Source organism: Atractosteus spatula, chromosome 1 (assembly GCF_055471065.1).
Source record: "Atractosteus spatula isolate fAtrSpa1 chromosome 1, fAtrSpa1.hap1, whole genome shotgun sequence".
Classification (NCBI taxonomy): domain Eukaryota; kingdom Metazoa; phylum Chordata; class Actinopteri; order Semionotiformes; family Lepisosteidae; genus Atractosteus; species Atractosteus spatula.
In genome coordinates this window covers 48,162,083-48,189,331 of record NC_142706.1, presented here as the reverse complement: position 1 = coordinate 48,189,331, position 27,249 = coordinate 48,162,083, and the positions used below count along the sequence as shown (strand labels likewise).

The 27,249-nt window shown below is 35.6% G+C and overlaps 1 protein-coding gene across 1 annotated transcript in view; it reads right to left on the bottom strand.

The window, feature by feature from the left end:
• focad (focadhesin) overlaps positions 1 to 27,249 on the bottom strand; it is a 93,731-nt gene that overhangs the window by 48,664 nt on the left and 17,818 nt on the right. Inside the window, exons 6-16 of the mRNA XM_088913231.1 lie at positions 24,147 to 24,248; positions 22,602 to 22,809; positions 20,970 to 21,176; positions 16,924 to 17,011; positions 16,574 to 16,770; positions 15,283 to 15,543; positions 8,347 to 8,451; positions 6,536 to 6,637; positions 5,516 to 5,646; positions 4,968 to 5,094; positions 4,202 to 4,336 (exon numbers count right to left, since the gene is read on the bottom strand). Coding sequence (XP_088769357.1) covers positions 4,202 to 4,336; positions 4,968 to 5,094; positions 5,516 to 5,646; positions 6,536 to 6,637; positions 8,347 to 8,451; positions 15,283 to 15,543; positions 16,574 to 16,770; positions 16,924 to 17,011; positions 20,970 to 21,176; positions 22,602 to 22,809; positions 24,147 to 24,248 — 1,663 coding nt within the window. The remainder of the gene's footprint in view (positions 1 to 4,201; positions 4,337 to 4,967; positions 5,095 to 5,515; positions 5,647 to 6,535; positions 6,638 to 8,346; positions 8,452 to 15,282; positions 15,544 to 16,573; positions 16,771 to 16,923; positions 17,012 to 20,969; positions 21,177 to 22,601; positions 22,810 to 24,146; positions 24,249 to 27,249) is intronic.

Here is a 27,249-nt window from a genome sequence, read left to right as displayed (position 1 = left end):
AACCCAAACCCGGCCCGAGACCCGATACTTTGTCGGGCCCCGTCGGGCTCAGGTCTGGTAGAAGACCTCTAGTTCAGATTAAAACCCAGCTAAGATCAGGGTCAGCATTCTCACTGTACTTAGACATTTACTAAGCTCATCGCTGTATTACAGGGCCCAAGTGAACTTTAAGAACAATGATACTTTGTTCCCCATCTTCAATTTTATTTTTCCAGAGAGATTTGGCCACTTAGATTGTATTACACACTAAAGGAACGCTACTACAAAAGTGGATCAAATTAAAAGCGTTAGGAAAACACATTTCAATGGATAAACGTTCTAAATTTCATCATTTCAAATGGAACAAGAAGCATAAATGGACTCAAAATTTAATGGTTCTTGTAATCCTAACCCTGGACTGACCTGAAATGCATTCTCACGTAAGTTAAACATTCTTTAAATATAGATTATAGAGGTATAGATTCATTTTGGATTTAGAGCTGATTAATAAATATTAAGCAGAAGCTACAGAAAGGAAGGAATGATTTTTTAAATGGAGTGATGTAAATATTAGAGTACCACAGGGATCTGTATTAGGACCACTTCTTTTCCTCATTTATATCAATGATCTTCATTAGATTGCTACACTATAGTACGTATACTAGCCAAAACAAAGAAAACACTAAGAAAATAGGATTTACAAACACTGTAAAAGATGCCAGGCAAATTACAGAAAATTACCTAGAAAATTACATTAATAGTAGACAACTATGGGTTATTACATGAAGGCAGCATAAACTAAAACACAAGATGAGAAACATTAGAGCATATATAAGCCATTTAAGTTATTCTTAAAGATGTTCCTGTGTGGAACGTTACACCATTTGAATCCTTAGTTTTCAGTACAAAACGATACAGTTCTGGTGTTTCTGGGTTGCCACACCATAAGATTTGTACCTGAGTTCTCAAATCTACTAACTCCACTTTGTGTAATCCAAGTATATTTCTTCATGATGATTTTGGAGGTTCTGATGAATTTTGTTTTCACTCTGACATTATAGATGTTTTGTGTTGACAAATGGAAAAAGACTCCCACTAAATACAATACGATTCGGAACACAATAAACATCCAAGTAGAATGAATACTTCTGAAAGCCACTGTACATCTGGATTATCCCAAATACTCAGATAATGTTGATACCATAGCCACTTTAGATTGACTTGGTTATATACATATACCCAATTTCCCAACTTCTGAACACATAAGTGTCACTGTATATAAGACCTGGAAAACTCTGGTAGTGCTGGTATTTTTAACCTACAAGCATTTGAGCTGGATATTTCTGACTACAATACATTCCTACTAGACGTGAGTTATACTTCAGCCTTCTATACTCCTCCTTCTTTGATTCTCCTCCTGTCCTAAAACTAAGATTATTATGACCTTTCATAGACTGAATTTGATAAATTCTACTAGTTTGGTGGAGAAGAACACAAAAATGCATTTAGTACAGCTATCTTTCTTTTGCTGAAGGATTCCTTTCTGCAATGAGACCCTGATGTGTTTTTGATAGTTGAACTATTATAAAATAACACAAACACAAATAAATTGAGTTACTAAAGCAGCAGGATGACATCTTGAGCATTAGTGGAGGAAGACAGGGCTGACCGTTCACTTACAGGCTAATTCATAACATCAATAGCCCTAAATATGGCAACATTCTCTTTCTAGTCCAATCTTATTGAATGAGGTTACAGTAACTTACAAACATTTTTATCCATCACCAATAAAATTATTGAGCTAGTTAGTAAGTCGGGTTTTTCTCCCTCTACTGGATAGTGTAGCACATTTATGAAAGTCTTTCTGAACAAATCACGCACTAATAATAACCAGTTTCTGGTTATTTATGCGATTATGATACTTATACCCACATATACATGCACAGATGCTTCTCATATTTTGCTGCTGTTGATTCTATTTATGAAATGTTCTACTTGTGTTCTGGACCGTATTACTCCACATCTAACTTTTCTGCCCTTTACCCACTTGTTACTAATTCATCAATTAGTCACCTGGTCTTATACTGTATCTGTAGATGACCTGGACTCTCAAATACGTAACTTCTGTACTATTTACAATCAGCCTTTCTTCACAAACATTTTGGGATGGCCAGTGGCAGCTTAATTACAACCTTATCTCATATCTAATGAGCTATTTGAACATTTCCAGCTAGGAGGTAGACTGAACCAGCCTTTATTAAACTAGTTAATGATCTACTGATGGCTTCTGACTCTGGACAATTAATATTCTTCCCTTCTAAACTTCAAAGCAGATTTTGATAATGTCAATCATGGCAACCAAGTGGAACTGGTGGAAAATGATATGGGATTACAAGTGCTGGTTTCATGGACTTGGCTACTGTTGCTTAAATGGGAGCCAATTTGCAAATCTTGGCAGATTTACTGTAAAATTGATGTTCTCCCACTTCCTTAGGGTGTTCTACAGGGTTCTATTACTGTAAATCACTTGTTCCATCTAATGGATGAAAGTCTGGTTCATACCTTTATTTCAATGAGACTTCTTTACTAGAATGCCTTAATTTAGAATCCTCTAAGTTACTAAAAAGGCTTCAATGTGTCTGGAATTCTCCAACTTGCCCGCTAATTATATCTAATCATCCTCAGCAAATATCTCTCATCTCATACACTGACTTCCTGTAAATTTGTGGAATGGACTATAGGTTTCGCCTGACCATGTGTTAAGTACTGAATGGCCCAGCTCCTGTTTTTTTAAGGCCTTAATGCATGAGCATACCAACATCTTAATGAGACCTGCTGATTCAGACCTTCTTACTCTACTGAAGACCAGGCTTCACTCAGTGAGTCACAGAGTCTTATCTTGTACAGTTCCACAACCGTAGAACTCACTGTCCAAATCCCTTACAGATGCAGTTAGTAAAGTACTGAAATCTGCTTAATTAAAGAACAATTTATTACTATATCACAATCTATTTGATATTGAATTAAATGTTAGTTTTTGGGAAACTGAATTAATTTGCTTCTTTTTCTCTTTATCTTTACTTTTATTATGTTTATAACAAATGTAATTTTTTACAGGACTAAGTTTTTTCCAAAGCACTTACAAAATGTATTACATGTGAAATAGACTTAGATGTATAGTATATATAGGCACCATTTTCATCTTCTAGACAATGTGGAGAAGCAAGAAAGATATAATATATAGTTAAAACTGCAGAAAACAAAGAAATGTTACCTTAAATTAATGTATACCATGCACTAGTAAGACCTAATTCAGCATATTGTATATACTTGGGGTTACTGTTACAAACAATATATTTGTACTCTGCAATCAGTCAAGAAATGAGTGGCCAGATACTGAACATTCTTGGGCTTAAAGGAATGCTCTACTTTGACAGGCTAAAATAAATCAATCCTTTTAGTCCTGAGCTATAAAGACCCAATTCAAGTATACATAACTCCCAAAAGCACTGACAGTCAAGCCTTTGAACTTCTTCAAAACCAACTGAGATATAAAAATGGGAAGATACAAGATGAAATGTGTTCCTGAATCAAAGGACACTTTTTTTACACAAATGGTTGTGGGAGGCTGGAACATGCTCTCCAGGCATCCTGTCAAAGCCAACACCCTGCACAAATACCCTGGCATCATTAAGAAAAGGCTGGATTGGGATCTTCTGTACTGCTGATCTTCACTTAGCTACTGGCAACCAAATAAAATCTCATTTCTAACCTTTCTTATGTTTTATCCATGAGTACTGTGTATCCCAAAGTCTACTGGTTATAAATATTAGTTTTTAGCATGCTCAAGGAATAAACAAAATAAAGCAGAGCAGAACATGCCATTGCCTATGTGATCAATGTTTAGATCAAAAATAAAATTTAACCTGAAATTAAACTGGCCACATTTTTACACACACATGGAGTAGCGTCAATAGTTATATATCAAAGAATGTCTTATATTATGGTCTGTAACCTTGTAAACCATAAAACTTTTACTGTAATTGAGTTTATAACTAAAAAGAGAGCAATATATTTTTATATTGTGTTTATTTTTTATATTTTTTTAGCATGAACCTTGTCCCAAACAACTTAGAATTTTACCCATAAAGTGTGTAAAACATAATAGCTAATTACTTTTTTACCATTTAAATTTTAAAGGACCTGCATTACTGTACTTTACCTCAAATTCCTCAGTCTTCACTGACAAAACCGGCACCAGAGCAAAGAGTTCGGTCAGGGCCTTGACAACAATTGGGCGGGAGTCACAGTTCAGCTTTGGCGACAAGGCATTCCAGGTTGAGCGAATGTCAACAACCTACAAGCCAAAAACAAAGTCAGCTGAAAAACAAAGTGGTATACATTTGTGTGGGGAGGTGCTGAAAAGCAAGAAGATAAAATAATGTTTTTGTTGTGAAGCTTTCTTTAGATAGTGGACCTGATCCAGATAATTAAAGACAGTCCAAATGTTTAAAAAATATTTCAATGTCTAAATCAGACAAATAATGTTTAAACAATCAAAACTATTTCTCTTTTTAACTTCTCTATATTTTTCAATTAAATTCACAAAATTACAATTTTTTGCAAACCTAACACTTCTATACACAAATAACACCCGTGGTGCTCCTCTTATTTATTTATTTTAATTATTTTTTTTATGTTCTAAGTGGCATAAAAATCCTCCACTTTTTAGTGCTTCTCACACCAGTAGTAATTTAAAAGGCTATAGAATTTTGATCAAAACCATGATCTAGAAATGTTAACAAGGACACAGAAATTGTATTGTTGCTCCACAGAATTATAGGGCAGAGTAAGGTGTTGCTTTCTTTCAGTTGTTTTATAAGTACAGAAGATGGTTACAAGTGACAAGTTGGTCGGGTGTAAAAGTACTTATCACTGGGATAAAACAAACAGTCCTGCTTGTGAGTAGGAGGAGCACCATTTATTACCTCAGCTCGACAGAGCTCCAGTAGTCCTTGCAGAACAAAAGCTGCAGGTGTGGCCTGGTCGTTCTTTGTACACTGGGACAGAGTTTCAGTGATGGCTGCCAGCATGTCACCACCATGTTGGTAAGGCCTAGGGAGCAAGCAATACCAGATTATCAGTATTTACAAATAGTTTCCCATCTTGAACACACATCTGACATTGCAAAGTAATTTGTCATTAAAAATAAAAATGATCTAACCAGTAACCGTCAAGAAAAAAAATCATGAAAACCAACATGGCAATTATGTTTTTCCAATTATGCAACTCAGTTTTATAACTCAATTAACAAATATAAATAGCATATAATTAACAATTAATTCATATTGTGGGACAGAGAGACAAGACATCACCTGCTGATATTGTAAGAAGTAAAAATACTGTATACTGAAATAATAATTCACTCTGGTACATTGGGACATTTCTGCAAGTTCAAGAAAATGTCTTGTAGATGTGTTGTGGTATTTTCTCCTCAAAAGGAAGCAGTTGTGATGAAGCATTGTGTAGTCATTACCTTTCCCTGCAGATGTCTCGGATACATGCAGCTTTCGCTAAAATCTGCTCCCACTGCTCCTCTTTTCCAAACACAACAGAAGACTTGTCCAACATCGCCATGAGCTTCTGCAGCTCTGGATACACCCGGTCCTGAAAGAGGCAAAACTGTCAGACCTGTGCAAATCTGCAGCATACATGAGCTTAGGCTGCTTATTCTGACTCCTAGTACAGAAGGAACTATACAGTCACTCTTTTTGTGTCCTTTTTTGTCCAATGCCATTTTGTAAAATAGAGTTTAAAAAATAAGTTCTATATAATTTACAGAAGGCATCGCAAATCAAAAATTGCATTAAGACAACTTAGTTATACTACTACTGTAAATAAGTTTTGATTATGACTATTGTTTCTCTACCCACTGAAGCTAAGCAGGGCTGAGCCTGGTCAGTACCTGGATGGGAGACCTCCTGGGAAGCTATGGTAGTGTAAACAGGGGGGGGTACCCACCCTACAGTCTGTGTGGGTCCTAATGCCCAACTATAGTTCTGGGGACACTATACTGTAGTGGATGTCGTCTTTCGGATGAGACGTTAAACCGAGGTCCTGACTCTCAGTGGTCACTAAAGATCCCCGGGCATTTCTCGAGAAGAGCGGGGAGTTATCCCAGTGTCTAGGCCAAATTTCCCTCCTTTGGCCTTTACTGCGGCCTCCAGATTGTCCCCATGTATGATTGGCTTGCACTTGCCCTGCGATGGACTGCCGCCCCATCCAGGGTGTACCCTGCCTTGCGCTCGTTGCTTGCCAGGTAGACTCCAGCTTCCCGTGACACCGTGTGGTATAAAGCGGTTTGGTAAATGACATGACTGTTGTTTCTTACATAAGAGTGACAAGTAAAGGTTAACTCCATGCTGAAAATAGGAAGTCTCATTACTTTATATCTTATCTGTACAGCTCAGAAAAGTAAATCTGGGCTTGGAAATAATTGGTAATTACACACCTTGTTGTCAAAAATGGCGCATTTGTCAGGTAAAGATATTCTCACCTGTTTTATCCACAATGATGTCATAAGCCTCAACACCACAGCTCTTAGTTTTGGTGCACTTCCCAGCACCTGTAAAGCTTGTAGCAACTGAGGAACACAAAACTGAGAAGAAAAACTAGACATTAGAGTTCAAGGACCTAGTAAACACAAAGTAAAATTATATGACTGAGATCTTGTGAAGCACTATAATAATTTTTAGTCCATAACTGACATGAATTTGAATAGTAGTATGTGAAAGTTCAAAAGTGAAGCATGCCAGCTGGATAAAATAAAAAAATACTTCAAGAAAACAGGCTTTGGTCATTTAATAAGATAAAACTATGATTAAATGCAAAAACTGCAACAGGGGTTAATTCCTCCATTTGTTTACTAATCTGTTGTAAGATTATAATTTCTATTTCAGCATAAACTCCAATGTGCTGTATTTCATTCACTAAATGGGAGCACTGCTAGTGAATGTTGTTGATATGTGATGAGCTTAAATAACCAGTTATTTAAAAATCATATGTTAAACCCTAATCAGTGAAGCAAATAAACATTTGAGGTTCATTTCCAGTCACTGAAATACAAATTCTGTGGTATCTAGAAGTTTTAATTAGTTTTGGTAATAAGTACAACAAAAAAAGCTAGGGGTATGGGTTTTGTAGAATACTGTTGAATTACTTGTTTAGTCATAAATTAACTGGTTAGGAAGCTTGTGGACAACAGGGATAGAACATTTTCAGAGATGATAATTTGAACCAATCTGACATTTTGATTAAAAAAGTGTAGGCGATGAACAGGGTTTTTACAGTTTTCAGAATTATTTTTGCTATTTGCTTAAAAATGTGTAAAGTGTGAAAAAATCTAATAATGAAAATTTAAACTGTCACTGCAGTGCCACGGTGGTCAGAAGCTGAGAGACCAGCTATTTTGCACTTTCCCACAATTTTCACTGAATGTAGAACAACTGTTTATGATTACAGAAGATACTGGTTGTGGCCAAACTTGGGACCACACAAGACTTGAAGGCTGAGAGATTCATCGTGTGCCCAGGACCATTTCAACAGAAACAATCATTTTCACAATTAGTTCCAAAGAGCTCTGTAAACATCATGCATGCACTTTGTGGGATCTTCTGAGGAGCCCGACTGAAGTAGGAATACATGTTCATCAAAATATCACTTGACCACAATTTGCTCCCAGACACATTTGAGCTTCCTTTCAATGGGATAACCAGCACTTGTCAAATTCAATGTGTTACTGTCCTTGTTTTTAATGAATGAGAATTTAAATCCCATCTGTGGTTGTCAGACTTATGTGTTTCAAACCACAAACCCCCACTGAGCTTGAGTTGGAGGTCAAAGAACTATCAACTGCCATTCCCGAAGCTCAGATGCATTCTCTGATCAGGTCAAGGAAAGAGCAAGTACTGGACATGCAGTACCTGGTGATGAAACTATGGTTGCTTTGCTTGAACTTGTCCAGACATGGTGTAGACAAGGGGACAGGTATTTTGAAATTAAATGTGAGTGATATTACTTACAAATGACTGAGGTTTAATAATGCTAGTTTTATTAATTACTATTACAAAATAATGTCAAGCTTCATTTGTATTGTTTTGGTTCATGGACAGTACATTAATAGTCTTTTTATGGTCTCTGCAGAGAAATTGTCTCATCATATTACATTATTTTGCTCAAATGTAATTATATGTGATGGATTGGTTAGTCCCATTACTTCAGTTCTATTCCTTATGGAAATGTAACCCTTTTTATTTCTAAAGAAAATAAATAAGTCACTAGATAAATAACATAGCATAATAAACTTACTTTGTGAGTTCCCAGATTGGGCAGTGTGTACAGCACAGCACAGGATAAGACTGGGTCAGAAAGCTTCCCCAACTTGAACATTAGAACAGGAATAAGATTCGGAACCTGTTATAGAAAACAAACGAAAAACAATTTTGTGTCTTTGGTCAGAAAGCAATGAAATTCCTTCAGTTCCTCACTCTCCTATCTACATACAGTATCAATGCTGCTACGCCATATATTCTGCCATGTTTAACAACTTGCAACAAAGCTTCTTAAAATGTCGTACTGTGGAAGAAAGACACAAATCTGAACAACTGAATTATTAAATTATGCTGTATAAAAATTGAATAAAAGATAAAGAATGTACCATATAATAACAGATACACCCTAAAACAGAAGTATATCGTTTACTCTCAAAATTTTAATGAAACATTGTTCCTCTTATTGAATGGGGTCTACCAAGTTATATATGCAAAACTGACTACACCATGCGGGTGTACAATTCATTCTGCTTTTCACCTACTAATTCAAGTTCACATTCAAATTTAAAGAAATCAGAAGAGCACTCAATATAAGACCAAGAAATGGGGTATTTTAAAATATCAACACTAAAGGTGTTTTGATACTTCTTAGGCTTTTGAGTGTTTCCAACATCTGCAGCAGTGGCCACAGACATCTGCCTTTTCCTGGTTCAAAATCAGCATCATCATGAAAAAATTGTACTTATGAGTTCTTTTTGTGAACCTTGTAGAATAGTAAACACAATACAACAGAAGAAGAATACAAGACCTTTACGTCTTCGAAACAATGAAGAGAAGCAAAAAGCTGAACGATGATAAATGTTACACTTTTAATTATAAATCCTAAGTCAAGAGATGTTAAATATACAATGCACTAATAAGACTTTATTTAAAATGTTGCAAAACAGATATTTCTCCTCTGGAATCAGCAACAAAATATATTACTAGGCTAAAAGGAAAGTCTTAAACTAACAAGCTAAAAGAATCATTTTTTTATTGTCTTGCACAAAGAAGACTATGAAGAAACCCGATTCAAGTGTTCAAAATCCAAACTAAATCTAGCCAGTGGACTTCTTCAGAATAAAAAATGAAAAGCAAACCAGAGAACAAGTGGACACTATGTGCATATAAACCTGAGAACGGAAGGCACTCCTTCACACAAACAACTGTGGGGTATTGATTTACAGTAACAGTCCAGCCATGTTGTTGAAGCCGATACAGTAGCATTTTTTAAACAATGCCCAGATGAGATGCCGGGATTAATTAAGTGATAATAGGTTTATTCCATGCTGAAAAGAGAAGAAAGAAAACACAACGTTTCGACTGTGGAGCCTTCTTCGGGTGTGAGGCTCACAACATCCATTCATTCATCTATTTCTAACCACTCCTTCCAAATATACACACAAACATAGATGGGCACACACACAATCACGACAGGGCCACTTTGCCCAGAATAAAATTAATCTACTTGATTCTGGACTGTGGAAGGAAAGTGGAGCTCCCATCGGAAATACACGCAAACACGGGGAGATTAACTCCTCACAGATAGCACCCCAGGCTGAGAACTGAACTCGGGGCACTACTAATCACTGCACCACCATTCCACCCAAGAACAACAACACTGTAAAATTGTAAAATTGTAAAATTTTTGGCTTGCTGGAAATGCAACTGGTAAGTATTCGCAATTTAAGTTTCCAGCTGAAGGTAAGTAATGAAGGTAGAAGTATGGCACTAGATTTTATTTTCCGAACAGTACAGTGTGAAATTTAAGAAACAAATATAAGACATAAGGATAACGTTAGGCATCCAAGATAAAAGGACTCCCAGAGTTTCCTAGCTTAAATGTTAATTACTGTGCATCATCATCTTTGCCTCAATTTAGTTTCTTAATAAATTGTGAAATAGGTCAACAAGGAATACTGGTGATCTGCTACAAATCCCATATAACAAATATTAATGCTACAATTTCCCTCAAGTACTGTCCTGTAAGAGCTATATATCCTGTTAATAAATAATAGATGAGTTCTAGATAAAAAACTTGAATTAAAAAACTAACCCTAAAGGGAAATGTAACTTGTATTTCCTCAAACTTTGTGACATCCTAGTGATCCCCTACCCCACCTCATCTGATGGAACATTAGTGCTTAGATGTCGGTTCAAGGATACGCTTCAGCTTTCTCTACATAAGGCAAGTTCAAGAAAATGTTAACAATAAATCAGAAGGATTAAAAACACACAGCGCACCAGCCACAACTGAAGCTATGACTTGGATGCAGAGGACATAGTCATTATGGTAAACATGATTTTAATTGCATTTGAAGAAACAGCACTAATAGCTTTTTTTTTACTAAAACTTTTAATTATACAATATGTAGATAAATAGCCCCTGTATGGAAGAACTGAAATAAATCGCATAACCATAAAGGCATGTCATTTTTTGCAGCCTGTAATAACCCACACAAACAACAAACTGAATGATTCCTCGTGTTTCCATTGCAGTGGGGTTTATTCAACCTTGTGTTGTGCAAATTACAAAAAAATGGTGACAAGCCCAATGGAAATGGGTATAGTTTGCAAAACACTTACACTCATACAAACTTTAAAATACATCAAACCATCTAATCCTGCCTTTTGTTTTAGTCCAACCTCAAACTGGAAAAAAAGGTGGTGTTTAAATCACCCTTAAATCACGACTAAACCTTATAATAGATGAAAGTGGATACTTTGTTTCCTTCATTGATATTTAAAAAATCCTTTCAGTTTAAAACAACAAAAAATTACTATCTGTTGAAAACATTATCAATAAAACAAATATTCTTCAGTTGATGTACATAGAATGAAGAATGCAACCTAATGGCATATTTGCACAAAATGGCACTGTTTGATTAAGAGACACCAAAAACAAACTTGGTAGAAAAAAAAATTGGTAGTCAATAAAAGGAAACTCAAAGGCTAAAGCACTTTGGGTACCCTAAACTGAAGTAATCAATCTTTTGATCTCACACACGTATATATAGAACTGCCAGTTTTCTACTGACTTAACAGAAACTTAAAAAAATGGGCCCAATTCCATCAGGAGATGGGTTGAAAAAAAGTGCAGATTTCAGTCAGGGGTAGCAAGATCTTAGTGTAGGGATGGCCAGTTCTGGTCTATGGAGAGCCACATAAAGTAGCAGCAGGAGTTAGAGGTCATCAATTTATAAAGACTTCAACCAAATTTATTTAGACCAATTGAGCTAGTGATTTGTTTAATTAAATAGCTGTGAGATCATTTGAAATAAAAATACCAACTCAATGTAGCTCTTAAAAGCAAATACTGGCCATTCCTGATGTAACTCTAGTAACTAATTAACTTACTTAATAGATCAAGTTGGAATAGATTCCAAGTCTTTTCAAGTTGACTATTTCCGGGTGACCTATAAGACCTGCTTGAATTTGCCTCTCCAGGACAAGGGCTGGGCACCCCTGCCTTTGTGCATTATGAATGTAGACATTAGAATGAAGGTGCCCCACTGCACATACACTTTAACAGAATATTATTTTTTGCATGAAATAAGAGAATCCCCCAGTGTGAATGAACATTCTTGTTTTTGGAAAGTAAAAAAGGGTGATTAGTAGATGTAACTGGGAGACAGGGGAAATGTTTTGTTTTTGAGACTTTACAAAGAAATTATTAGTATAAGTTTTATTATAAATTGTCATAACATTTATAGTCTTTTAATGACATTTTAATTTAAGTTTGTACATCGTTTCATGAATTTAAGAATAAAACATACTCTAGTATCAACTTCTTTTCCAAACATTTTTCCTGTCTCATTTTAATTCAAGCAAATCAAGAGTGCAGGGACTTCAAACATTAAACTAAAGTTTCAAAAACCCCACATTATGTTATCTGTTTACAAACAACCTTTAGAATAAGTGGCAAGAGATCGTCATTTAATTCATTACAAATAACAAATTGGTTCAAACAATTCCAATATCATTCAATGAAATGTCATTTCAAATCAATGCATTTCTTATTAAAAATGAATTAAATGATTAACATTTTCTCAGATCATTGGAAGGGATACAAATGTACATAAGTAGCTTTGAGTAGTCCAGTTTGAGCAGGTTGGATACTAATTAAATATTGGAACGGCTGTGATTTAGCAGCTATTTTATAATGCATTAACAGGTGAGAATAGATAAACAGTACGACTTAGCATTTGCTGCTAAGATATTATCTGCAAAGAATATGTACTTGGCAAATTGCGTTGTTCACTAGAGGTAGCACGGCCCATATTAGAAATGCACGTTGTACAGTAAAGTCAGGAAAATGACTGGAAACTGTGGTTACAATACTCTTCTAGAATATTTTAATGAAACTGCAATATTTACATTGCAATCAGCCTGTAGTGTAAAAACAAAGGTACATAAGACATTCAAATTAGTATCTTAAACATAACAAAAAGCATTTGGGGTTTTAGAAATAAATTTTGTTTGGGTTTGATCCTGCTATAAACAGATAACAGAAATAACTGAAATAAAATCACTAGCAGAAACCAATAAAGGTTATACTTACTAATATTTCGGTATTTACTCATATTTATTTTATTATAATTTCCATTTTTTTGTAATCAGCACCAGTATTGTAAGGAGAATGAACTGTTAAAATAACATTTAAATGGTCAAAATACTCATTCAAAAACATCATCCAACCCGACAAAACAGATTAATCATCATACTGCTTTAGCAAAGACAAGAACTTAGAAAATTTGTGAAAAGGCATATATTAGAAGGGCTTAAGATGTAATTATTATTGAAGACGTCTTTTTTTGTCTATATGTCTTTATGGTGTATTCGTGGTCCTAAATGCCCTAAGCATCTAGTACCTAAATGGCAGCACAGGCAGTGCTTCATAAGAATGAATAATTCTTAATAATTAAAAGACCAGTTTCAAACAACAAGAGTGTGCCCTGTCCTTTATGATTTCATAACTAAAAACTAAAATGTGATCCATATCCCCATGGCTTTTTCTGCACTGTATGTATTTTATAATTACAGCATTTTCTTTAGATTACAAAAATACCCACTATAACCTATAAAAAGTCAAATATATTAAGGAATGTAAAGATGCTCATTTATGCATCACATTTCAAGGCAACCCAAACTCCGATAAGAGATTATTTACATAAAGTGTTTATCGCTCTCATTTCATGCACCTTGCCTGTTGCTTAGCAACCACAACATCTACATCACTAATCATCCATCAGAGAGAAAGGCAAGGCCTCATATGCACTGCACTCCAAGTTTCTTTCTAGTAGAACTCATGGTTGAAATTTAATTTCCCTTTAATACACCAAAAACATTGGACCCCTTAAAAGAGGAAAAAACAATCTGTATAATTCAGTAGGTTTACATAAAAATGAAAGGAAAGTAGATTAATTAAACTGTCAAAAAGATACACAAATACTTCTTAGTACAGGATATGTAATCAAAGCTTGATTTATTTTTAATTTATACTCATTTTACAAGAATAAGCAAGGCAATGCCAGTATTATGGTGACAAAATCCCTTATAAAGGTTACAAAAGAAAAATAATTTTCTTTTCCAGTCTGCATCAGGACAAAGCAAATTATATTAAACGCTCCACTGAATATTTTTAGATGTCCAAAATACGAAGTTGTTGTCTGTGACTTAAGGCTTGTTTATACTTCACTGTACATAATAGTCATGGCTTCTTCACCCACCCTGTTCTAAAACTTGTCTTTTCACTTTTGGCTAGGATTGTTCAGGTAAGTTACATACAAGCTAACACACGCTAGTCTTATTCATGTGTCATATGGGCAGAACTAATAATGAACAGACAAAAAGATCTATCCTATACATATACAGTAGCCTGTTATTATATACTGTTTTATGTATAATATGAATATTAATTGTGTATCCAAGTGAGAAATTGTTTCAAATCAATTTCTAATAAAAGGCCAGGTATTTTTAAACAACTGACAATCACTATTCCCCAAAAAGACAAAACACTTGGAAGAAACTGTTGTTTTCAGTATACTGTTCAGGCCAAGTAATGAATGGAGAAGTGTGTTATTTGGAGAACATGTACAGTAAATGTTTTAAAGAATTGACATTGGATTGTAACGTGGCCTTCCCCAAACTGGATTTTCATGTGAATCTCCACTTTGGATTGCTCCTTTTCTGTGAAAGCTGGAAGCACCGAGGATTTTGGATTTCACAGCACGAGTCCCATCATTTTGACTTTATTTCCCTAGCTACAACTACAGACGAGGAAAGACTGCAAGTTTATTGAGGCAATCTTGACTACTAAAAAACTTCACCAAGGGGAGGAAAAAGTGCAGTTTTCATGTTATGTATATGGTTTGGTGTTTAATTCAAAGCGTTTTTCTTTACATACTTTGTTTACAAAGCCCTGAAATTGTAATTTTTTCTTCCTAAATTGTTCTGTACAACCCAAAACATTCAATATAAATTAACATTTAATATATAATAACTTTTTTTTAAACAGTAAAAAAAAAATTTCTCCAACTTGTCTTAATGTCCTTTTTCTTCTGCTGTAAACCTAATTTGGTCAGAAGATGCCAGATTTGACTCTTAGAACAGAAAGAGTCAAAGGAACTCAGTAAATGAACTACATTAGGACTGACAGAAAGGGAAGAGGTGATAATCCTTTCTGATCTCCAAAAACCTGTCTAGAGTCCTTATATACTGTAAGTGTAAAGACATTTGAGTGAATAGGAGTAATGTTAATATGGTTTGAACTACATAACAGAAATTATCCATTAGAAACATACAATATTCACTGTGAGGTTTTCCATCCAGTTCTCCTGTCTTCTGATCCTGAAATGTAGTTTGCCTTTCCCTTGCACGCCATCACTCATCTTGCAACAGGAAACTTCTCCAAGCAAAATTGAAAAGCTCTTACCTGTGAGGGATCTGCTTTGGCCAGTTCCGTGACAGTTCTCAGGGCCACTTTCAAGCCCTCTCCCTCTTCTCTGACAATAAGGTAGGACAAAAGGAGTGGAACATGCTCAGGAATGCTCTCATTCAATGGCAGAGCCGAATGGACAGAAAACAGCCATTTGCAGGCAGCAGACTGGTCTTCATTCAGTCTGTGCAGTGTGTCTGTCGTTATCAGCAGCGTGCTGTACCAGCTACATATTGGGAAAGGAAGTCTGATGGTGTCCTAATGGCAACAAGAAAGAAAACAAAAATCTTTTTAAAATGTATAATGAAATCCAATTTACACAATCTATTAAGCAATCCCAGATGTTAAAATGAGATTAAGTTCAATTATGGGGTGGGGTCATTCAAATTTGGAACATTTTCTTTTAAAACAAATGGTATTATACAGCTATTCCAGGATATCATGACCACAGGGTAAGGCAGCACTTGAGTTACAATCAATCTCAGTTAGGATACGGTACACCCTGAATCACTACAAGAGTATTTTAATAATAAATAGGACACAGGACACACTTAAAATATATCAAGAGCATGCAAGATAGTTTCTTTGAAATCATCAGTTATGTTTCATTTGAGAAACTCTTAAGTCGTAAACATTAATCAGTCTGAAATTAGATTATTTATAAAGAAAAAAGGCAAGGACAAGATGGAATGTATCATTTACATATTACATATGTTTCATTGTAATAGCTGGAGTTATTAAGTACACAACATTAATGCAGATCACACTAATAACAACATCTGAACATGCATGCACAGTGCTTGTTTAAAAACCTCACTGCTTTACAAATGATGTCCTCGTAACAATCTGCTCCCTTTACAGCCTCACCAACCCTTCAGAACTTACAGTGAGCTCAGATAAGCAAATTTACTAGCTAAATGACTTAATAAAACAAACGCAAATAAAATCCAGAAACTCTTTATAATTTATACTTGGAATTTCTCATCACCCAGTTAGTTGGTTCACTTATAAATTCCAAAGTACTTTATAACTAACATGCTCTAGTGCTGTTATTAACAAGCTCCTAAATGCTTTTTGCATTCGAATTGAGAGTCTCACATGTAAACCCTCAAGGTTTTAAATGTTAATTCCTTTTTTACCACATTTAATCCACAATCCAGCCAAGAGTGATTTTGTTCTTAAGCAATCTGTTTCCTTTAATCTCAGTGTTTACACATGAAAAAGAAGCATTATTATGTGTATTAGGGTGCAAGTATGAAACATCACCAGCAAAATGGAGTTGCAGTACCTCTTTTTGACTGAAGGTGTGACCTTGCACAGTCTGCAGGAGAGTTGAAGCCAGGTGCTGATTACTTTCCCTGACCTGGCTGTCTGATAAAGCTTCCATGAGTGCAGTACAAGACAGAATCTGCAGTAAGGGAAGGACCAGTACAGGGGCAGCTGCAGGTAACACCGGCATCTCAGAAGAGGTGATGATCTTGAAAGCTGCAGAGGAAAAGTAATCTTTTGTTGATATAGTCAATGAATTACGGACGTTTCAGTAGAAAAATGCAGTGCCAAAATAAAAACATCTCACAGCTACTAAAGTTTTTTAAACTTCAGTTACATGCCCTAAGCTGTGAAAAGGCTTTCTCATACCAAGGTTAAGAATCTTAATCTGTTGTGTTGCAGGAGCCTTCAGCAGGAGCAACGCTAGTCCAGTTATCATCTGCTCAGATGGGAAGTCCTGCAATAAAAACAAAAATTCCTTCATACAATATAATGCTTTCTGGACAACACAGACAATCGCTAAGGCAGATATATTTCAATAAAACTCTCTCCAACAAAAATCTGACATTTTTTAGTTGTAAGAATTGCTACAATACGCTGTAAAAAAGTGTCTCATAGTGGGTAGTAAAGCCTAGCACTACTACCTGCAGCTATGGGGTCTTGGGTGTGATTCCAGCTTGGCACACCTTCTGTGTGGAATCTGCATGTTGCCCCATGGTTGCTCTGGTTTCTCCATACTTTCAAAACATGTGTTGACTGGGCTAACTGGGTTAACCGGTGTCTCTACTCCCAGTGTCCCCTGTAATAGACTGGCTTCCCCTCCAGTGCGTGTCCTGACCTGCACTCTAGTCAGATTCTGGTAGCCTCAACCCTCTGAAGAAGGCAGATGGATGTAATTTCAGAGATTACAAATGCTAGTAATAGTGTAGAGTTTTCAAACGTGATTGGTACTTATTAAAATTGATGGAAGTTATTTCTGTATTTAGCTTAAACTTTCTTTGAAGTAGACTGTACCCCATAAATGTTTTTACACAGCCTAAAAATAAATCAGGTGGGTAGCTGCGTCAGCATGCGTAGGCTGCAAAGGAACAAGTAATAGGTTTATTCCATGCTGAAAAGAGTAGAAAGAAAACACAACGTTTCGGCTGTGGAGCCTTCTTCGGGCGTAGCCGAAACATTGCGTTTTCTTTCTTCTCTTTTCAGCATGAAATAAACCTATTACTTGTTCCTAAAAATAAATGGTTCTTTATCCATCAGTGAATTATATCAAAGTGCTACAGCAGCATGCTATTAGCAAGATATAAATATATACAAAATTATGCATCTCTTCCAACAATGTTGTTAGAATTACAAATGATGTAAGTGAATAATTTTAATATTTAAACTATAATCACATTGAAACAGAAGAAGCAATGCATGAGAAGGAGCAAGGAGTTTATGTTGATCTAAGGTTTTATGATAAATTTAAGGTTCTTAGAGGAGACGGACCACCATTGTCTTCTAGGTTTTTGGCAGATTCAAGGAAGACCATTTCAAATTAAAGTTTGAGGATCAAAATGGTGGCGATAAAGAGGGAAAAGATGACTAAAATAACAGAGAATGAGTGCAAAGCAGAAAGGGCAGGAAGTGTATCTTGGGCCCATGCTTACCCATGAAGTACTTGTAATTGAATAAATAATGACTTATCTGAAATAAAATGGTCTCTTTAAAACCAGTGCCTTCTACCTTTGTCATTGTATAGAATACTGAAGGAAAATTGTACTATATATGAATTTGGAAAGACTTGTTATTAAACTGAGTTATTTATTTAAAACTGAACTACAGTAAACTCCCTTGTATCCGGAAGAAACAGTGGGAAGGGGTTCCCACTTTCAACTCGGCTAACTCCGGATACAATGATTTTTCAGATAGGTGAGATGAAATAATACAATGACACCTAGCCAAAAGCAAAATTATTAGGACAACACCAAAATGATAAAAAAATCAAATTAAGTGATGTAATATAATAATGTAAATATGGTAAAACAAAAAAAATGTTACTCACAATCCCCTGGCATCCCCTAATCCCCTAATACCTAACATGAAAGTATTTGCACATTTATACTTAAATGCGTTTAGGCTTCTGGGTGGGAGGTAAGTAAAACACTGTGGTGCATTCACTTACGTTATCGCAGGGATTTTTTTTTAACTTTTATTTTTATGTTATATTTTTTTTTAGTTTTTCCCATTGCCTGATGTTTCTGGATGCATGATTAGCAGATATGAGGTATTTTTCTGTATCTTGAGACAATTTACAAAACATGTACAGTAATATAGTACCACCGTGCTGAACTACCGTATATGGGCTGTTGAACTATGTAGAACTTTAATGGTAGATTTGGCTGAGTTGAAAGCAGAAGTAAAAAATACAGACAATATGTACCTGACAAAGATGCTGAAAACATCATAAGTGTCATAGAAAAAGTCTCTAGGAACATCACAGGTTACAGAGATGTGTTTTGTGATTTACAGTAATAATGGTAATGTAATTATGTACTGTATAATCTTAATAATGAAACGCTTCAGATCAATTAAATGCTAACAGTTAAAAAAAACCTAGAGGAGCTGAATGGCCTCATCTCATTTGGATTTTTTCTTATGTTCATATATTATGCCAGGCCTGAAAAAAAGGAATGAATGTTTCCCCATGCACAATCCTAAGGTTATTGTTTGGTCTTACAAGTTGAGCAGTTAAGCTTTATGTAGACAAGCCAGTACTATATTCTCCACCAACTATATTGGAAACGTACTGAAGCTTTATTTAGATGGAAACTTTGAGCTTTTCAATGTTTGATGATTCTGAATTATCAACACCTAAAAATAACATAAAAAACTATCTGTAGAAAAAGAAAAAAGAAATGTAAAACAAATAATTAATAACCTCACACGGAGTCACGCTGATCTCACCACAACCAGACTGACCTTAAAAATAATCACAATGATACATTGTACAAGAAAATTGGGGGGACACACCTGTGTCTATAAAGCTATCAGTGGTTTGCTTGAGAGCAAATTATCCTTACTTCCACCAATATTTTACAATGACATACTGCTATATTTTGTTCTAAGAACAATGTGGGTTCTTTTCATCCACTTTATTAAATTTCCCAGGTAAACATGAAAATTGGCCTTGGTATTTAACATTATTAGAATTGTCAGTATTAAGACTTTCTGTAGCCTGAGGCAAACCATACTGTACGATAACTTCACATTGGCTGTCACATAGACAGTGAACTGGATTCTACCTTAGAAACTACTGTGCAAATGCGACAATTCAAGCTGGAAACACAAACCGTTAAACCAAAAAGATATTTTAAAATATGTTAATTTGTAGAACTACTGATAAAAAACAAGGAAGCAAAAGAACATAGCATGCAAGCAAAAATTCCATGAACGTAGAAAATAAATATATACCTGTATATATACAGTATATATAAAACACTGTACAGAATTATAATACTGCTATCAAAAAATAAATCCATTAAATGAAAACCCATGGAAGCAAAGTGAAAGTCAAAGAGCTCTCAATTTCACATTTTTCTCCAAAAAAACAACACTGCTATTGAAATTTCTGTTAGTTTAACACTGAAAGATCCTATTTCCTCTTATACAAAAATGTCAGCAAATGTGGTCAAGATACTGCACCCAAGAGGAAAATATCTCTTTCCCCTGTCTTCCATATAGTAATACCTGTGCAGAGTTAGTTATTAAAGGGGAACTAAAGATGTATTAGTCCATGCTCCCTACCCAGCTCTTGAAAGTGTAGTAGCCAGTGTAGCTCTTTCTGGACAATCAATATAATGACCAGTGATTCTTAAAAACAAATCAAATCAAAACAAATCAAGTTCACACATAGTGAACAAAACTCTGAACCCTTCCATTTAGTTACAGCTGAAAGGTCACAGAATTAATCAAATTTTAGTGGATTTACCACATGTGGAACTGACATTAGTCATTGCCAAGTAAATCTCATTATAGCAGTGCCAACCAATTGCAAACTGGATGATTTGTGTGTCCCCAGCCACATCAGTGCAGAAGACATCTCAAATCTCCCAGCTGCATGACTCACTAAACCGATGACCCACAGCTTACCATAATATTTCCCTTTTGATATTTCCTGTAAATTTTTCCAACTACTCTTGCAATGCAAACATGTATCAAACAGTGAGAAATCTCTAAGGTAGCTTTTCCTGACTGCTCTTGTCATGAAATGGAAGTTCTTACTGGGGCTTGATTTATTCTGCCATATCAAAACACATCACCACAACACTACAGCAAGACTAAACCCACTTCACAAACTGAATGTCTGGCCATCCATGCAAGTAAAGGCTGTTTTAAGAACTCCCATATCGCCCAGCACGCGTGTCACTCCTCACCTCAGAGCAGACCTCAAGATGATTCTCAATGAGGTCAATCAAAGCTGAGAATTCGCCAGTGATCCTCAAGTTGAGCTCACAGGCACACAGCAGCTGGAGTGACAGCTGGCACAGCTCTGTTTTCCAAAACTTGGCATGTTTCAGCAAATTTGAGGAGAGCTCTTTCACAAACAGACCCAGCTCCACCACTTGAGTTACAGTGACAACCTAAAGAAACAAAACACATTGTTATTGACTACGTAAACTAATTAAATGTTTTTGTCTTTTGTGTATCACTCATTTTTTACTTTTTTTTCCTCCTGTAAATGCTTGAAGATTAAGAGGACATTATGAATTGACACATTTGCGATAGGATGCTTATAACGTTTGTGCTTCTACCATTATAATACAAGATGATAGTGTTAATTTTGTTCATTTCTAAACTACAATAACTATTATAATATTCTTTTGTAAAAGACTGTAAAGTCGCTAGTCTTCAAGTAGGCAAAGCCTGTATGAACTATATTTTTTAGTGCTTGTTATACTTAGATTCATTCTTCATTAATAAATACTACTTATTACTATTATTATTTATTACTACTATTATAATTCATATTTATTTTAAAAATACTATGTATTTATTATTTTAGCAAAAAAACAGAAATCCATCCCCTACTCCTAACCAAATTCGTTTTTTGAACACTCCTAGTAACCCACAGTTTACTTTTAGAAACACAAACCCAAGATCTCTAGAGATACAGATGAAGACAGACAGATGCCCTGTGTTCCTCTCTATTCACCAACATTACAAATAGGTCATCTTTGGGTCACTCTGTAATTTCAACCATTTGCTTATTGTCAATGGCAACTGATCCGGTAACAAAGGAAAAACTGAACTCCGGAGTACAGTGGCCAAAAAAATGTGAGGCTTTAAATTCTGCACACAGGAATGAAAAAACCTCCAAATCCCCCCCAGAAAAACCACAACTACATTTTCATGATAATTCACAAATCACACCCTGAAGCTGCTACATAGTGACACAGCTCTCACCCTTCTTTCAATTCCAATTTCCTTTTCAATTAAAAAATGCCATCACTAGACAAGACATAAGATGTTACTGGTGGAGACACTGCAACATGGGAGAAGAGAGAGACGGCACAGAACACTAACACCAACAACACAAGGCCAGAATCGCTTACAAGCTTACCATGTCCTATTTACAAGAGTGTGTGATATCTACAAATTCATGTCAGTTAATGAAATGTGTTCTAGTCCTTCCTACACACTCCTACACTTTGACTCTTGCACTATTATAATGGAATCAGGTGAGTGAGGCTCTTGTTTGAGTGTGTACTGACTGGAGTCGCCATTCAATGCGACTTCATTGTCATGCTTGTCATCTAACATCTGCTAAGGCCAAATAGCCTTTAGTGGATTTTCCTCCCATCATTGACCCCTATTGTGAACATCAGCATCGCTCGATCTTTTAAATCAGAGGTGAAATCGTTGGTGTCTGAAGTGACTTTATGACATCTCAACATACTGGGGCACAAAAGAAATGTTTTACAGTTAAAAGGAGATGGACTTCCTTAAGTATCCAAAACTTCCATTTCACCTCAAATTGAAAGAAAGCAACGTCCCCCAAAGCTTACCTGGAGATGTGGGATCAGATCGAAGAGCGAGCGAATCACACACTGCGCCACCGAGGAAGGCTCACTCTCTTCGCCTTTTTCCTGGCAGTGTGGCACCAGCACTCTGAGCAGGTTCTGTCTGAACTCGGCATGCTCAGGTAAGTGCAGGGGCTCACAGTACACATACCTGAGGAATGGAGGCAGCATGGCCACATAGGCAGGCTCCATTCTACAGCAAGAAGAAGGCATCATCATTTTCATCTTGTCAGATGTGAGAATACTCTGACAAGCTTCATCTGCACAACAACAACTTCACCTTACCTCAGTTTTTTTGCATGTACTGTATAAGGATTGTAATATCTAAAATGATTATTTTCTGTACGGTAGGAGTATAATAGACAAAAATTAAGTGAAGCTGGCCAAATAAAATATAGTAAGAGTTCTACAACTGTGCAATATATAGCATAATGTGTAACACTTTTATATACTGAACTGAATGATCACACTACTGCTCTTTAATTAACTAAAAACAGCTGAATGCATGAAAAGAAGAAAAAACTTTAAACTTCTGAAAAGAAATTAATGTTATTAAGATTTGCCACATGGTTACATTTTTCAAATGTGGTAAACATAATCCAACTTTTGGCTCCCCCACGTAAATAGTGCAACACCACCTCAATCACTATTTGCTTAAATTAGAAGAAAGTGTGCCTTCTGCAAATTGCTGTACAAAGTCCGACAAAGTCCGACTAAAACAGCTGTCACGATTGTTAATGGAAGGGTACAACTCCATAAAGCAGGGAAGCTAAGTGATGAAACTGCACTCTGGCAACAGGTTGCATGTTCATATTGATGGTTCTGTGTTATCACTTATGACCTTACAGTGAAAGAACACATTGTTAAAATAATTTATATTGCTATAGAAAATGTCTTGTAGAAGTATTCAGACCTTTCTATGGTGTCCCATTTTGTGAAATTACAAAATTATGTAAACACGACTTTTAAATTAATATTCAGTACCTGAACGCTCAAATTAAAGACTTTTAAGACCAACAGTAGCTACATTAAATTTCAACAAGATCTAAAACAGAAAAATGCGTTGATTGCATAAATATTCAGACCCCTGAAAATAATATTTGTTGAAAGAACAGTTGGCAGCTATTATAGCCACACAAGTCTTTTTTGGTATGTCTCTGCCAGCTTTGCACACAAGCTTGGTGGATGTTTTGCCCATTACTCTTTGCAGATTTGCTCAAGCTCGCTCAGGTTGCTTGGGGATCATTAATCATATTCCTGACACAGCATTAATGTGTATGTAAATCAAACAAATCGAACCTTAGCCTTAACTTTGAACTACACAGTATTATCACAGTTATACAAGGTTCAGCTAATGGTACAAATACAAATCAAACTACTTTTTCATCAAATGACCAAAAAAACAACGATCTAATGATTTAGTAAAAAAGTCTGAAAAGTGGCTGAATAACACTGTAAAAAGCAACTGAATGTTTGTGATGTTTAATGATTTCACACACCTGTTGTTAAACAACAGTGTAGAGCACTTACTTTTTAATGCACTGCTGTATGTAGTCGCCAATCTCCCTCAAAAGGACTGGCCAGCAGTCTGGTCGGTTTTCCAAGATGGTAACATATGGATGTGGAGGGTTTCTGCACAAAATTCAAATTTACAACCATAGATAATCGGATTGTCAAATACATCATACACAGACAAACAGGACTCCATCTTCAAAACCATAGGAATCTTACCTTACACTCCACCAGCTTCCACACCAGGAACCACATGAAGCCAGTGAAAACTATCTCAGACAGATACTCAGATCTCTGACTACTCAGGATGGTAAAAAAGACATTCAGCTAGAGAAAACAAAGGTGTTTTGGAAGAGTCAGCCAAGGAAATTCTAAAGATCAGATTCTACACCCCGTTTGAAACCATATTTTGAAACTGAAGAATTGCAACTTAAGCATGTTCTACCCCACTGATCAAAGGAGTGAAAGTCCACTCTTTACCTTTTGCAGGATAAGCTGCTGAATAAAAATTATTGCTGCTGGTGAACCAGAAAGTATATGAGTAACATAACATTAATGTACAGTATTAATGTTTTCTATTAAATATTTAAAACAGGACAAAGAAAAGGGTCCTGTTGTAAAATGAAAGGAAAAGGTGTTAATGAAACTAACTTTACAGATTGCACAGATAATCAGACCACACAGTATTATAATTTTATGTCATTTGCAATTATTTTCTAAGAAATGTAGTTGATGTATAATAAATACAAGTTACAAGCTTTGAATGCACACTTATAATCTGTAAACAGAAAAATACCAATTGTGAAGTAACAGGTAAAGGTTTGTACTGTACCATGCTGAAAAAAAAAGAAAAGAGACAACATTTGGACTGTACAAGAAGGCTCCTTTACCTCTCCTGTGTCTCTTTTCCTGTTCCTTTGCAGCCTATGCATGCAGTTACCTACTGGAACTTCTTCAACCAATTGTGAAGTAATGAATATAATCCAAATCAGGTCACTTTGAAGGCTTTTCTTTTCATTTTAAGGAAGTGATGTTTTTGTGACCCAAAAATAAAGATTGTGCATCATAACGTCTCAAACTGTGATTTAGGCTTAAAGATTAAGCAGGTAGAATTTTGTTAAACAGATACACTGAAAAGTATTAACAGGAATCTGAATGATAAATAATCAGTACCAGATCTTATTTTAATAATGGACGTAATTTAATACAGTAAACAAAAATTAAATGAAAGAAATAAATGCATATATAAACATGTCAATGTGATGCATTGTGATCAATGGGTGCTATGATCTTCAATCCAATAAAACACCACTGCACATGATACAGGGATAAGTGAGCAAAATGGTATTTACTTTGCTAGACTGGCTAATGACTTTGTTGCACCACTCAGTCAGGATTTAGTCGGGTTTCTTAAATAGGGCATATACTGAACTCCCATTCTTTACACTTTGTTTCATAAATGACTAAATCCGGGTTCCAATAAATTTAAGGAAACCACATCTGTCTGTTTGGAAAAAAAATAGATTCATTGTTTCAAGACGTGTGTAAGGGCCAAACAAATAATGATGATTATTTTAATCTTCATATAGTAATAATAAATGAGTAAAGCAGCACAGACAAAATCTATTGCCAACACCTGTTGCCATTTCTTCCTCCTATTCACTAGAGTACAGCCCAAGACTGGATACCCTCTGTTATGAGAATAGAATGGGGACATTACTAAGTTATACTCACAGTTTAAATAAACAAGGTGCAACAAAAACACGCTGACTTACAGTTTCCTCTCAATATTATTTTAATTCAAGTCAGGGCAATCCCATGGTGGAAAACATGATAATGGCCTGTGATGGTGGAACACATAAATATTGCAATTCGCATGTGAATTCTTCAGTCAGTGGTTTTCATGGCTCATATATTAGTCTGAACTAAATTATCTACCCCATAACAGAAAAAAATATGCTAAATAAAAATATTTACTTACTATTAAACTTACAAAAGTATAAGCAGAACTTGCTAGAGAAGGGAAAACAAATTGAGCTTCTCAAAGTAACCATTGCATAATATCAATCTTCAAGCTCATCTTTGTGAACACAAGTCAGAAGTCCAAGGTATAAAGGACTAATGGCCTCATTCACCTACAAGCTGTCAGTCAGGGGAACAAAGCGCACTCCCACAATCTCAGTGACCATCTCTCTTCTTGAGTTTCCCACAGCAAACGTGCCACTGTAAAGTGCTTAAATCCAGCCCACATATCAATGCAGGCCATCAATCACGCCCAGCCAGCAGACACACACACTATTAACTGCTTTAAGAATAAAACTAAATGAGAAAGGTACCTGACAGGTTGACCTTGGTCCTTACCAGTTCAAATGCAAGTTCAGGAAATGTCAGCATTGAAATGAGGTGTAAGTCTGGAATGAAACAGGTTCCTGTCTCTGAGCTTTTTATAATGACTCTTCCAATTGATTCATACTTTAAGAACAAAAGGTACTGGAGATTCTCAACATCTTTTAAAATGTTTTCCCTGCAAGAGTCCATCCTCACAGGAAGAATAACACTTGACAGGACAAATGCAAATATGCTCACACAAGTAAAAGAATAAGACCTTTTACATGTCAATTTAACCACAAATAAGTGACTATCTGGTAATGGATAGATGGTCAATACAAGGTATTTATACCACATACCACATTCTTAAAGGCCTTTTGCACTTCCTGTGTTTTACAGATCAGTGATCATACTTCATCCTATGTTAACAGTTATTATTTAATAGTGGATGAGAAGAAAAACTACTGAAAATTACTTTCCTCTTATTAAAGTTTTTAAGAAGTTATGATAGGAATGGTAAGATTATGTGTTAAAAAAGTATCAAATAAGCAAGCACACAAGAAACAGTGATACTGTATACACAACGTAAAAAATATGACACCACTGAATACGATTAAAAGGGGGGAGGCGCGGCGGCTTCGTGGTTAGCAGTGCTGCCTCGCACCACTGGGATCCTGGATTTAATTCCATACCTAGGGTGCCATCTACGTGATTTTAGTATATTTTTCTCTGGTTCCCTCCAGATGCTCTGGTTTCTTCATAGTCCCAAGACATGCTGGACGGTTAATTGGTT